Source organism: Vanessa atalanta, chromosome 10, assembly GCF_905147765.1.
Source record: "Vanessa atalanta chromosome 10, ilVanAtal1.2, whole genome shotgun sequence".
NCBI lineage: Eukaryota > Metazoa > Arthropoda > Insecta > Lepidoptera > Nymphalidae > Vanessa > Vanessa atalanta.
The window spans coordinates 5,751,307-5,766,432 of record NC_061880.1 but is presented as its reverse complement, the minus strand read 5'-3'; the positions used below and the strand labels follow the sequence as shown (position 1 = coordinate 5,766,432).

Here is a 15,126-nt window from a genome sequence, read left to right as displayed (position 1 = left end):
TCATCAGAGAATTGTCATGAATAGGGGGAAAATGCGATGAAAACGATGAAACGGATAAGAAGTTTTTATTCTAAATTTTATTTTTCAATTTTAATTAAAATATTTGAACCATAGAGTAAAAATTCAATATAGTTTATTTACTCAAAACGAATACAGCGGTTCATTCATGACCCAATCAAATATAACAACAAAACTAATCGTGACGCATTCAACATTTTCTTTTACACGCCAATTTTCAATTCAACGCTGATTAAATTAACCTTGGCTTTTTACCGCAGAATAGTCTTACTTTTGCAGAAACAAAAGAGAAATAATCGATTATACAATTAAACCGGAAATTCTTCAAAGAATTTATAATTGGCTCGGCCCAGGGCTCGGGATCGCTGGCCTTATAAATTGACCAATCAGGCTGTCGAAATTTTTGAATAATAATAGAACACGATTATATTTATTTTGAAATTTGTACAATCATTGATAAATTAATTTACTTGGCGACGAGGATTGAAGGAATATTATTGTTAGTCGTCACCTGCTTCACAACGAAAGTCAATATGCATATAAACAGCCAGATTACGACCACGTATTGTCAAATTCAGCAACCAAAGTGCTTAAACTTAATTAGTATTTGCAGCTGCTCACTGTCTAGTGCTAAATTTCTCCTATAATCTTACCCGAAGAAATTTACTACTGAAAAGTAATTCAAAAATTCCTTAATCGAAGACAAGGGTCTGAATCGCAAGCATTTTATTATCCTTTTGAAGTTTGTTTTTAATAATGTAAATTCAACGCAAATATATTTAAAATATTACATTAGTTAAACTAACACTTTATTCTCTTCTGACATTTTTTTCAGCTATATTTTCGGCTCAATAATTTATATTTTTAACTTATTTACTCAGTCAGCTTAAGCTGTCATTTTTATGACTAAGAATTGATATCCTTTCATAAACAAAGCTTGTAACGTATAATGTACTGCTACTTTTTTCTAATATTTTAGCATATTAGTATTGAGTGATAAAAGTAATAATTAACCGGTATTCGTTTTCAACACATATAGACTTAAAACTGTACAATTATAACAAAATAAAAATAGAATTGAGGGGTTCAAAATTATCGCAAACGAGAATACTTCGAATTACTAATAACCCTTTATAGAGATAAAATTCAATAAGGTAAACCATTTTGAGTTAAAGTAAGTAAAAAATGGAACTTAAAAAAAAATCTATCTCATTTCTTCTTCTGATTTAATACTGGTTCTTTAGCAATATTAAAACGACAATTATATGAATATATAACAGAAAAGAAAGATTTGTTTTATTATTAATTGTAAAATAAAATAAAAAGTCATTTTATTACTAAATTGCTTTAATTTTGCATTTTAATAATTTTCTACTATTACGGTATAAACTAATTATTTATTATTTATAGTCAAATCATGTATGTAATGATGTCAAAACATCAACTAGTCTTAGTAATAGTAGTTATTATCTTAATTGTTCGTGTATTCTGTTACACAAGTTTAATATTTACCCGAAAGCCTAACATTACAAGGATGCTCAACCAAGAAACAAACATAAGACGCATCCATTTAATTAACTGATGAGGTATAATCAAGCAATTAAGGTGAGTGTTCTATTTGATATGGTTTATGAAGATACCTAATGACATATTTACTAAGGTTACGTATGTTGGTAACTATAAGTAAAAAATAATTTATAGACGTTTGAATTATGCTCATTCGTTAATAATTGCTTTAAGTGTTAATTTTCGAACTGGTCGTAAATTTTTGACTTTGACTTTGATTATTAAAAAATAATTCTATACGTTCTTTAATAAATTACATTATATACTACGAAGAGGTGGAAAATAAGAACGTAACTTTATTGGTGATTACCGAAGCACAGTTTATATCTCCGCTCTGTTAACAGCACGATTCATCCCGTCTTCGTCGTTGTAATAAAGTAGCTCTTGCTCGCCGCAGACTCAATTAGCTAGATTTAGTGCATACTAGTATGTTGCTTCTACAGCTTCCTAATGTCTGTACCTAATTTCAGGGGGAGATCGACGAGCTGAACAATAACACACATACATGCATACGAACAACAGTACAGTCGATAGTAAACCTTGTTGTACAGTATTAAGTAAGATTCAATATTTGGATGTTTTAATGTAATTGTAAATAATAAACATTGTGTAAATAGAGAGTGTATTTTATTTGTACATACATTTCAGTGCCATAATAGCTGTTGCACGGTTAGCTAGGTTTTTTTTTATAAATAGCTGCCGAGTCTAGAACCGGTTAGGAGGACAACATAAAAATATTACCAATTTTAGTTTACGGCAGCAAGGCATTCTTTTGCTGAGTTTTACCAATATAATCTATATTTTTATATAACTGAAGTCTTTACGATTTTATATGCTATTGTTTTTTTACTCATAAGCCCTTTTCATGCCAGGTGTTCAATCCTCTATTTTAAATTCACTGTTTCCATCCACAAGACCATATGTACATGTAGAACGACATAACATCGAAATGTTATAATATAAAAATGTAGTAAAAATCAATAAGCAGAAACAGCCTATAGATATATGTTAGCCGAAGCCAGCCTTTCCTTTATAATAGAGAATACTTATAGCTTTCTCCACCCAAGTGCTCCAATACCGTTTGACGGATATGTACATATGTAGCAAATTTTCATTCGACACATGTTGGCTTCCTCACCATTGTTTTCTTTACTACCGAGCTCGAGGTAAATTATAAACATAAATTAAGCATATGAAATTTTAGTTACGCTTACCTAGGGGTTGAACCCGAAATCATCGGCTAAAAATACAATGTTTCATCCACTGGGATATCACGGTTCACGACTTACAGCCAGAGCGTTCAATATAAGCGTAGCTAAATTTTAATAAAAACTATTTGAGCGCTACGAAACAATACCTCGACACGAACGGTAACTACATACATATATATGTATGTATGCATGTAATTGTATTTCGAACAATATATTCACAAGTCGGCGTAAATTCTCAGCTTTTCTCACAAGGGAGGGAAGCGTGAATAGGAACTTAAACAACTTTAGATTTACATCTGTCAAACAAGATTATCTGCAAAATTAGTTCTTATGACTAATCTGTTAAGGAATATAATAAAAATTGTTGATTTATTACGCGAATCGTGCGAATTAATGTCACCTCTTAAGCCTATTTTAGAATACGCTCATCGAACAAATTGAAGCGGATTCTTACGGGTCTGCTTTTCATATTTATAATAATATCCTTTCGAGTTTCGAAATGAATTTTATTTCATTTATGTAATTTTTTTAACTTTTCTTGGTTCTGAGTGATGAATTAAATATTAAATTAAAAGTGCAATATTATTTTAATTAATAAATAAATCCAGTGAAATCCATGAAGCGAAAAGCAACGTGGGTGGGGATAGCTACGAAACTCATAATTAGAAATGTATTTCCAATGAACATGTACCTATACCTAAAACAACTTTTGCTAATAAATAATATTAACCCTTAATTTGTAGTGTACGTCCCAGGGACTCCGTGCGAAATTGTTTAAGTTAATATTTTTTTACTATACGCGGATACAGCGTTATGCGCTTGAGTAGCTTCCGTCAGTGACGCGGCCGACGCGGGGACGAGAGGTCGTGTGCGGCGCATAACGCTAAGGTGAGTAATTGCCACTCTCGGAGTCCAGTGGACTCCACCATACACTTTATGTATTATATTGTGATTTTCTTATATGATGTTTTTTCACATACTACGGCTTTATTTATTGTTTTAGATTATCGAAATGGCATCTTCCAGTCGAAATAAAAGGTCTGTCAATATTGTGGATGAAAATGCGGCCTCAGTTATAAGCGACTGGCTAGAAAACTGGGAAGAAGATGCAGACGATGAAGAAAAAGAAGAGGATTTCTCATCTTACGTCCCAAACGATGTGCTTTCTGACAATGAAGATGCAGAATATATACCATCGGATCACAACACAGATTCTGAAGAAAGTGCTACCTCTGATGTGGCCTCCGATGTTGACCACGAAACAGCTGTGAGCGATATTTCGCATTATTATTACGGTAAAAACAGATTCAAATGGTCCAGTAATCCACCAACTAGAAATGTTCGTACACCTTCGCATAATATACTTCGACTTCCAAGTATTAGACGTAATAATAATTCAGAAGTCCTGGACCCTGTAGACGCATTTCGGCTGATTTTTGATGATCGCATGATGGAAATAATATTACATTGGACTAATAAAAAGTTAGAGGATATTCGAAACAAGAATACTAACGCAGACAAGTACATGATAAGAGATACTGACGTAATAGAGTTGAAGGGCTTTATCTCTATTTTGATATATACTTCAGTATTCAAATCTAACCGTGAAAGTATTCTTTCACTTTATGCTAATGACGGATCGGGAAGAAACATTTTTAGAGCAACTATTGCCATGAGACGGTTTTTGGTTCTACTTGTTGCTTTGCGATTTGATAACTTTGCAGATAGAGAGAAACGTAAACGAACTGATCCAGCATGCGCAATCACTGAAATGATAAATTTGTTTGTGGAAAATTCTCAAAAGAATTACAATCCTGGCGCCAACATGACTATTGATGAAATGCTTATAGCATTTCGAGGTCGGTGTAAATTTAAAATGTACATGCCATCAAAACCCGCAAAATATGGCTTGAAAATGCAGTGCTTAGTGGATTCAAAGACATTTTATGTATATAACACCTATCTTTATACTGGCAAAGATTCAGATGGACATACACTGAATTCTGAAGAACGTAAGGCGTCAATTCCTACTCAAGCTGTTATCAGACTATGTAAGCCAATATACGGATCCAATAGGAATATTACCACTGACAATTGGTATTCATCGTTAGAACTTCTTGAAGCCCTCAAAAATAGAGGTCTGACTACTGTCGGAACATTGAAAAAGAATAAGCGTGAAATACCTTTGGCGTTTTTACCTCAAAAGGATAAAGTGGTTGACTCTAGTCTCTTTGGATTTACCAAAGACTGTACATTAGTAAGCTACGTTCCTAAAAAAAACAAAGCTGTTATTTTATATTCGTCCATGCATCATGATAACACTATTGATACTACTACTAATAAGCCAGAAGTGATCATGGAATACAACCGCACTAAAGGTGGCGTAGACGCCGTTGATCAAAAATGTTCTGTGTATTCGTGCAGCCGCCGGACGGTTCGTTGGCCACTGGCAGTGATGTTTCGAATTTTAGATATGTGTGGAACTAACGCTTTTGTCATATATCAGTCTCAAAAAGAAAGCGTTAAACTGACACGACTTAAGTTTTTGAAAAACGTAGCTAGATCCCTAAATGAAACTAATTTGAAAACACGAATGTACAACTCACGATTACCGAGAAATACTCGTTTTATAATATCAGAGATTATTCAAGAAGATCTTCCGAATGATGTAGATGAAACAAATGAAGATAAATTACCTCGAGAACAAAGGAAATATTGTTTCCTCTGCCCAAAAAAAATTAAAAGAAAGACTGCTTATATTTGTAATGCATGTGGCAAACCAATATGTTTGTCTTGCTCAAAAAAAGTTTGCAGGCAATGTGCTGTTCGTACAACTGACTGAACCATTGGACATTTTTTTATGTTATGTTTTTTCTATCTTTTTATATACTATTTGTCAAGAAGACTGTTATGTTTACTAAGTTTAATAAGTAAAAATGTGATTTGTTTTTAATTTTTTTAAGTTAAAGAGGTACAAACTGGAGATGTCAATTTTTATGTGATTTTCAAGGCTGAATGTAAAATTAATGTTTAAAACTAAGGTTAACGTAAGTTCCTAATTCTTATGTTTATAATAAAAAGTTTATAAACCATGTTATATTGTCAAATAAAAAATAAGTTGATTTCATAATGATGTGTATTTTTTTTCTTAACTTTCATTGTGGAGTCTCTGGGTCTCCACCTTACATTCAACGTAAGTTTATGTCACCCTGCAAACCTAGGGTTAACAATGTTGAAGGTCGAATTACAAACCAAATAATACAATTAATGTTACAAGCGTATAAAACTACTGCAAATTTTTAAATATGGCCTTAAATAAAATCTTTGATCGATCGGTGTATCATAGTTTCTCTTTTTTGAAACTTATTTTTAATATACCTAATTCTATTTTGGATATAACTGAGAACAATGTCTTACCCTTTTCTTAATTTGAAATTCAATTCGCGTTATTGTTTTCGGTTTTGGAGCTGACGGAATTGTTGTTTTGTTCAAAAGTCCTTAAGAATTTTGCCCTTCGGACTCGGTTTTATTATTTCGTTATGGCTTAATGTTATTCAATTGGTGATTTTATTAAAATTAAGCATGGAACAAAATAATAAATTATTAACAAAAGTATGTAAAGTAAATATATTTTGAGGTGAGCTAAAACTTAATAAAGCACTTCACACAGAAAATAACCGAAAGAGGAACTAATACAAAATGTAAAATCAAAGTTTTGAATGACATATGATAACTCCATTTTTTTATTTTTATTATCTAAGAATTACGCACTAATGACTAGCGTACACTACTCGGTATAACCAGATTTTTCTAGCTTTGAATAATTGTTCGTACAATACGAAATAAATTCTACTTTGGAATTACCGCTTTAGTGTTTTAAGTCAGTTCTGGAAATGACAGACGTGAAAAATATTTATATGTGTTTCGGTTTCTAAATAAACTACCACAGGGTGTCGTATATCACTGAATTGTTTATAGTCACGTAAACCTACATTCTCATTAAAATAGATTACACGTTTATATATTAATGGATTGGATAAAAATAGAATTTAATTGTGAATTGTTGTTAAAAGGGAATAAATTTAATTGTTTCTTAAGTCTGTCAGAACTTTGGCAATTATTTGGCACACATATTTTTGACAAGATATTAAAACTTCTTTTCTTTACTTAAATAGTTACATAGAATTTTAAATATTTTTGTGTAAATCACTGCATGGATTTATAGTAAAAGAAAAGATCTGACTTTAACGTATTTCTTTTTAATTAACGCTACACCATACAAGAAGTCTATGTAGTCTGCTTAGACAGGCCCAATTCCTAACTTTTATTAACGCTGGCATAATATCACTCCGCGTTGCGTGCGCTAATGAATTTCTGAAGGTTTTCCACTAATCAAACTTTTCTCATTTGCCATGACGTATTTCATCATGCTAAGTTCTTGTTGATGGATCGCAGGTTTCACTCGCATTCAAGATTGATTAGTGGAATGTTACCGTGATATAACTTAATATATTTTAAGGGTTATATCAAAATATGGAAAGGAATATATTATACATTACGTTACAGTTTTGTATTTTGATAAATTCTAATGTTATCAATAATTTAAATTCCCAATTAAAACTTATGAATACTTTTAAATATTTTGTTGCTGCATATAACAATTATTTACTGCTTTCTTATTGAATTTATTTTGTGTTGCATACTGTTAACATCATTGTTAAGCTTCATAAGTTCTGCTATCTTAAGACAAAATATAGATAAATAATCTTTGAGTTAAGACTGACACCGTTTGACCGATCACAATTAAATTTGACACATTTCCTTATCGATTCGTAACTACAACATATTTAACAATTATTTATTCGTACATAATATTTTATACATTAAAACATATATATTTTAAATACGTGTCCGAATGAGTTTACAGAATAAAGTAAAACTTAGAAACAATACATTACAAAAATTTAACAATAAAATAACAACTAAATAAATGAAATTAATTCCATAAATTTGCAACGAAATAACTATAATAGTAAAAGTATTTAATACTTTACAATCTACATTTTTACAAAGCTAAAATAAAATTAGTAATTAAGCCGAGCGATATTATACGAGTTATCTTAAAACTCTCATAAAACACGGCAATTTGTTACTGATCTTTTATTCATTTCCTCAAAGCAAAAGTAAAGGGCACTGTTAAAAGCACAAAACCGAGATCGCTTATCATTTAAGAATTTCTTTAGAATCGGTCTAATGGAAGCCGAATAGATTTCCTTGCAATAATTTATAATAAGGAGTTAATAATACCTTCGCGTAAAAGTAGCCCTCGTAAAAAAATGGGTTCACATTGAATTTATTCCTTTCCCAATGACAAGTGAGAACGTAAAAGCCAACCCTTTTTGGGAGTTACAAAAAGGGATCATACATAAAGGAATTGTATTGAATTCCTGTACCTACTTTTATGAGTGACAAGTGCCATAATATTTCGATAAAATGTTTTCTGTGCTTCGAATATAATATGTGAAATTATAGTAAAAAAAGGTTAGTTTCCTTACGCAGTAAAGTGGCTCAGGTGGCTAAAAGGTATGACATTTTATTTCTCATATATCAATAATATTATTTTTCTTTCGTAATACTTTTAAAATGGTTTCCATTTTTATATAATAAATCACATTATGATAAAAAGAGGAAATGGCTTTGTGGATCCCACGATAATATTTGTTCGTCAAGGATGTTCTTGAATCGAATGCGGTTGACATATTTGCAATTTTCGATTCAGGATTAATATCTCTTACCTGTTCGTATATATTCGTACAAAGTGCTTGTTTTAAAATATACATATGAATATTCACAAATTCTCACAGGAAAAAGATTTAGCTGGCTTAATAGCTGGCTGCACCACTTTTTATTGTGCCATATATTTCAAATACGTCTAATCTACCATATTCAAAAGGTATAAAATAATAAGAGGTGCGGAGTGAAGATCCCCATATAATCTTATAATCATTAAGCGTGAAATAATAGATAAATTTACAAATATAGATTATAATATATATTAAAAATGCAATAATTCTGCTGCATGTGTGGTACTACTTGGTGGTAGGGCTTTGTGCAAGCCCGTCTGGGTAGGTACCACCCACTCATCAGATATTCTACCGCCAAATAACAGTATTCTGTATTGTTGTGTTCCGGCTAGAAGGGTGAGTGAGCCAGTGTAATCACAGGCACAAGGGACATAACATCTTCGTTCCCGAGGTTGGTGGCGCATAGGTGATGTAAGGAATGGTTAATATTTCTTACAGCGCCTTTGTCTATGGGCGGTGGTGACCACTTACCATCAGGTGGCCCATATGCACGTCCGCCAACCAATGCCATAAAAAAAAGTGTATTCCCAAGACTCCAACCCTTTTTTTCAAAAGGGGGAGGAGGTCTCAGCCCAGACGTGGGACATTTACAGGCAGTTACTTAGTAACACACCGGTCCCTTTGATTACACGTTATAAAAAGCAGAAGGATATTTATAAATTGAATTGTAATTTAATAAAATTCGGTATTTTATATAGGTACTGGAAAAGTGTAACAACTGAGTTCTTCGAACCGGCGATAACTTAAATTTTATATTATCTTGTGAATTATTGTTCAGAAATTATGTGTTCCTAAGAGCCTAAGTAAAATGAAGTTTATTTTGATTAAATTTGATTATTTCAAATTTCATCAGTATATAACAAAGTCTTTTGTAAATATTTATGGAATATAAAAAAGTATTATATTGGAACTAAATTATTTATTATAATTATATTGTGTTTTCCCGCTTACTCGAGACAGACAGGGGTATCGTGTTACAGTTAGCAAATACATGCAAACAATTTAAAGTAATATAATGTACTATATATAAAAAAATTAAAATTCTGTATAGCAGTTGGAATTTGAGTATTGATATATATATATTATAATTTAAACAAAATTAAATTTTTAGAACGATTCAATAATAAATACCTATTATAGAAGTTTTTTTTCTGTCTGTATATAGTCGTGCTGTTGCGGTCCTACTGGCCTTTACAGCGTCAACGGGTGTTGTGGTTGGTTGGTTGTGGACTAAGCCTTGAAGTTTGAGCCCTTTCGGGCTCGAGAGTGACTTTTGTCCTGAGGGTGTCTCCTTTGTGATCGCACCTCGGCTCATATCGTAGTCGGTGGGGTGAGGAGCACTTCTGTTCGGAGCACTGATTGAATCGATTGACATCACAGCCGCTTCCGTGACGTCACTAATCTGGGTCCTCGTTTCCGCCGGCGGAAACGCTGTGAGTGTGAGATGTGTAGTGTAGTTTTCCCTACTAATGGCGCGTTTGCGATAGGGATGCTATCATCTTCGTCGTTCAGGACGTGCCTAGGACACCTTAGTCTGTTTGGCAGATTTCCTCTGAAGGAGGTGTATTGACATGCTCGTGCTATCAACGGATTACTGTGTTGTTAAGCTCTCTAAAGAATGTATTTTGAGATGCTTGGCGATCGAATCGATGACGAAGTCCTTGTGGAGATTTCTATTCCGAATGTACCACGGCGAGTTCGTGGCGATACGGAGGAATCGATTTTGAATTAGCTGAAGTTTCCTAATTTGGGACACTTTAATATGGACAAAGACAGAACTCGTATGTCGTCTTATTTCTAAGGAACATTTTACTCCGCCCACACAACATCACATACAGTCTTCCCAATATGAACGCTGCTCTATTGCGGACTCTACTTATGTGGGAATAGAAATTTAGTTTTCTATCGAGTATCTCCTTGGTATTTAACTTCCGATTTCCACGGTATCGGTTGGAGTTAAAGAAGATGAATTAGTGGTGTGAGATATAGACTATATTTTTGAATTATTCGTAAAAAATTGGCTTGCAACAATATTTTTTTTTCAAAAGAATCTAATGTTATGTCCATTGTACCTATAACTCCATATATTCAACCGAAACACGCTACCACAAGGCACAGCTCTTTGGCAGTTTACAATGACTGGCACATAAGAATTATACATATAGGTATAACATTACAATTACATTATTATAATAAACGTCGAGTAAAATGATATAAAGCAATCTGTAAATGTATAAAATAATGGTGCATCAAGCAAATTAGTAACTTCTGTTGGCGTCAAGTTAAAAAGTAAATTAATCACCGCTCTTAAAAACACAATGTTTGCTATAATTAAGCCGATTACACCGAAATACGCCGTTCAGTAGCGCGACATAAAATTAACTTTCATGTGTGTAAAGGTAATTTTCATTGCCATGAAAGGAACGTGCATCGTTTCATGAAGAAATAAAGGTTTTTAAATTCTATTTCAAGATTTTCGTCCTTCGTTCATGTAAAGCTGATCGTTCAAAGTGAAAATAGAATAGCGCGATTATGCAAGCAATATATCTCGATGTGAGGGGAGAGCGAACTTAGAAGAAGGTTTTGGAGCTTATTCCACGATGCTCCGATGCGGTTTGGTGTATACAGGTGTAGCTGAATTTCATTTAAATTAAATACATGCAGGTTTCCACTACTAATTTCTCATGCGGCTTTAGGCAAAATACTATTCGATTAAGTTTTTCTGTCAAATAAATACGTTATTATAAAGTTAATTATTTTGTTTATTATAATGAATCTTTAATTTGTACTTTGAAGTAAATTATAATATCGAGATACAAAAAAATAATAATGAAGGAAATTTATATTTCAACATGAAGTAAAATTCTCATTCCGATACAATACATGTATGTATATTTTTTTATTAAAGAATAAACCTTAATTACTTATTAGGACTTATAAACTATATATTTATCAAAAATACAAAAAAAAATCGTAAAAGAGAAAACTTAATACCTAAGAAGACAAATCCAACTTAACAAATGATCAATCAAATTAAACGTTTAAAACTATATGATGCTATATATTTGATTATCTTATTGACCCAATTCGAACCTTATCCCAATGTTGTCTCGTTGAATGCTTTTCCGAATGTTTATTAAGGTCACGATGTTTTCAGAAATGGAGATTAAATTAAGTTAATTCAATAACCGTTTTACAATGTAAATGTTACAGCTTAATGTTTTGATACTTAATTCTTATTGTAAATGATAATTGCGTATTCATAATTGTTAGTAAATTTGGCAAGCTATTATTGTTAAAAGTTATGGAGCTATAAAACCTTTTCAAAAACAAAGTTCAATTTTTTTTAATTAATGCAAAAATATCAGCCCAATTGCTTGGAAAATTAAACTATAACATTTTAAAAATTCAAATCTAAAATCAATTGACATGGAATGCTTTCATACGATATATTTATATAAGTTCTAAGTTTGCTAACTTCGAAAAACATCGCTGCATTGTTTTATGTAATTATATATTTAAAATAGTACCTATATGTATAAGTGTGTGTAGGCGCATTTTATTAATCACGTACCGTCCAGTTTGTTCCTGCATTAGATTCTGTGACTTCACATTCAAATGATTTAAAAGCTGCTATGTTTTATTCCATATAATATTTGTATGTATGCAATATAATACTAGTTAGTTATGGCTACATATAGTATCATACTATATAGTAGATACTATAGATATCATAACAAAGCCCATGGTATCACCCGCATTAAATTTGGATTACATGCCTATTTGATACACATGATAATTGTCTGTCTATAGCTTATCAGATTGATTAATATTTATGGTTACTATTCCGCTCCTTAGGGCTGTAGCCGCAATATAGCGTATAAGCAATCCTAATAGCAATATAACTAATGCAAATATCATTTTGGTATTTAATTATTCGCAATAAAATAAATACAGATTATATGTATTGTAAAATGAAAGAGGTTGTATTATAGTCGAACTCCTTTCAATGATATGATTTTACTGCCTATTGAAGACATCATTTATTCCATCTATGTAAAATTATATTTTAGAGTAAAATGATAGTGTTGTTTGAAAACTCACACTATAAAAACAATTTGTTTTAGTGCAAACTAAAGAAAATTAACTAATTTTCTAAAATATTACTGATCTTGGTTTATCTTATATTTTTGTCCCAGTGATTATGGGGCGATAGTTGCATATAAAAATCTATTATGGTCTCATTTTGAAGAGCTCCAGCCGTATGTGCAAAAAATTAAAGATAATTCTTGATTGCAATTTACTAAATTGGTACAAAAAAATAATTTGAAAGAGCGGAAAGTTGCTGGCTGGTTAGAGAGCGGTGTCTCAGCTGAATAAGAAAAAAAATGAAAAACGTAAACAAAATTACGTCCCACTAGTAATTTATAAAGCATGCTCTACCTATATTAGCATCATTCAAAGTTTATAAATCCTTACTTATTAAATCATTGGATTACAAGTAAAATAATTAATAGCCTTGTTCTTAAATCAAAAAGAAATAAAAGCTTATCTAATTTATATATATCCTGTGTGAATAAAATTAATAAAATGAGACCGACTTTCCTAGATCAAAAATTTCCTTGAAATAAATACTATTTTCAGCTTCATTAAAATTGCACAGAATATTTTGCCTAATAGATTCCGACCATAAAATCGGTTCGTGATATATTCCACATCGAACAAATGCCGTTTATTTTAAACACGTAGCGGCTTCGAGAACTTTTTGTCACTGATTAGCGCAAACATTTACCTTTGACTTGTTAGCTGGTATCGCATTGATTGAATTTTCATTATTCCAATGTATTCTACCACCAACGTAAAAGTAAATAGAAATTGGTAATGTTTGTATGTAATTAATCAAAGTATTCCTTCTGTCTTAAATAAATATTATAAAGACACAATTAATATCCTGTTTTGTAATTTATCTACTGATGGCTTACTTTAATAATAATAAATAATTTATTTCAGATTACATGCCCATATCGTAAGTAGCATTTTTTTTATACTAGGATAATAAATAAAAACGAAAAGAAACACTGTTTACAATCACTGTTGCGCCATTACGTTAGAGATTGCTCAACAGTGATTGATATACAAGCATTCAAGTCTGCTAGCGATCATACCAAGTTTGCTGCTGGTGCTGCCAATGACTTTCTACTAACATTTCCGATGCACTAGAGAATCGCGGCATCCCCATCAGCACCCTGAATGCATTGTCATGTTTGATCGCCTCCAGGCTGTTTCAAATATTGTACATGTAACATGCAAATTAAAAATATGCAAATATGCAAATCAAAAATCTCAGTGGGATATATAATCCCACTGAGATTTTTGACCATCAATAAGCAAGTGTTAACACTTCTATATTAAATAAAGATTTTTGACTTTGACTTTGATTATATTGGATAAAATTAAAAAAATATACCATTATTATTGTTCCTATCAATAGCAAATACAACCACACAATACCAGGTGTTTGTACTGTGCCCGTCTAGGTAGATACCACCCACTCATTACAAATTAAACACAAACAGTAAAACTTAATATTGTTATTTTCCAATTTGCAGGATGAGATAGCTAAGCCAAAGTAACTACAGGCACAAGATAGGAACTAGGGAGTTCTACAGTGTGGCGCCGCAACGCTGATGTAAGAAGCAGTAAATATTACTTACAGCGTCGTCCCATTTACGTCACCACCTACTAATTTTATATTGATAAAATTTTCAATTTTATATAATTGAAAAGTTAAGAAATTTATCCGTATATAAATAAAATATCTTATCAAAGCAGAATAAACCTGCCATACCAATGAATATTGGGGCATTGTCTTAACACACGCATAATTAACGCAAGAACAACAATGAAAACACGGTAAATTATATTGGATCATAGCTTGTAGGTCTTTTGTTAGTACCCTCGCCTTTGTATATCAAAATAATGTATTAGCGTTAATTAATCGTCATTAATAGTCTGTCAATATTAAAAAGATTTAATCAGGATATATTGAAATAAAATGTTATAACGTCACAGAAGTTTTTTCGACATTTTAATTGTTTAAGCTAATTCGAAGTATAATTTGACAAAATATTAGCAATAGACAAGGGAGCAGACGTTAAACAGATAAGCCAAATATACGGCTTAAGCAATTTTGTTTTAACGGAATTACCTACTAAAAATTTATTTTCAGATCTTTTCCTAACTAATTTTATACGAAATGAAAATATAAAGTAGAATTTGAAAATATAAAATTCCACTAAATTCAGTACAATATATATAACAAGTTTCACTTGTTGAAATTAATTAAATACTTAAAAAGGAAATTATAGCGTAATCATTGACTCAAATATGACTTTGACAATAATAAAAATAAAGAAAATATTAGTTACATGATGATCATTCTACTAAACATGCTAGTTTCTGAAACA

General features: G+C 31.5%; 1 protein-coding gene across 1 annotated transcript; it reads left to right on the top strand.

Moving 5' to 3' along the window:
- Positions 1 to 3,807: 3,807 nt before the first annotated feature.
- Positions 3,808 to 5,637, top strand: LOC125067072 (piggyBac transposable element-derived protein 4-like). Its single transcript, XM_047675452.1, has one exon. It carries the CDS (start codon positions 3,808 to 3,810, stop codon positions 5,635 to 5,637), a length of 1,830 nt encoding a protein of 609 aa, XP_047531408.1.
- The last annotated feature ends 9,489 nt before the right edge of the window (positions 5,638 to 15,126 follow it).

Bases quoted from the DNA above. Each gene is read 5' to 3' on its own strand.
- LOC125067072 (XM_047675452.1), top strand. From the start codon at position 3,808: ATGGCATCTTCCAGTCGAAATAAAAGGTCTGTCAATATTGTGGATGAA.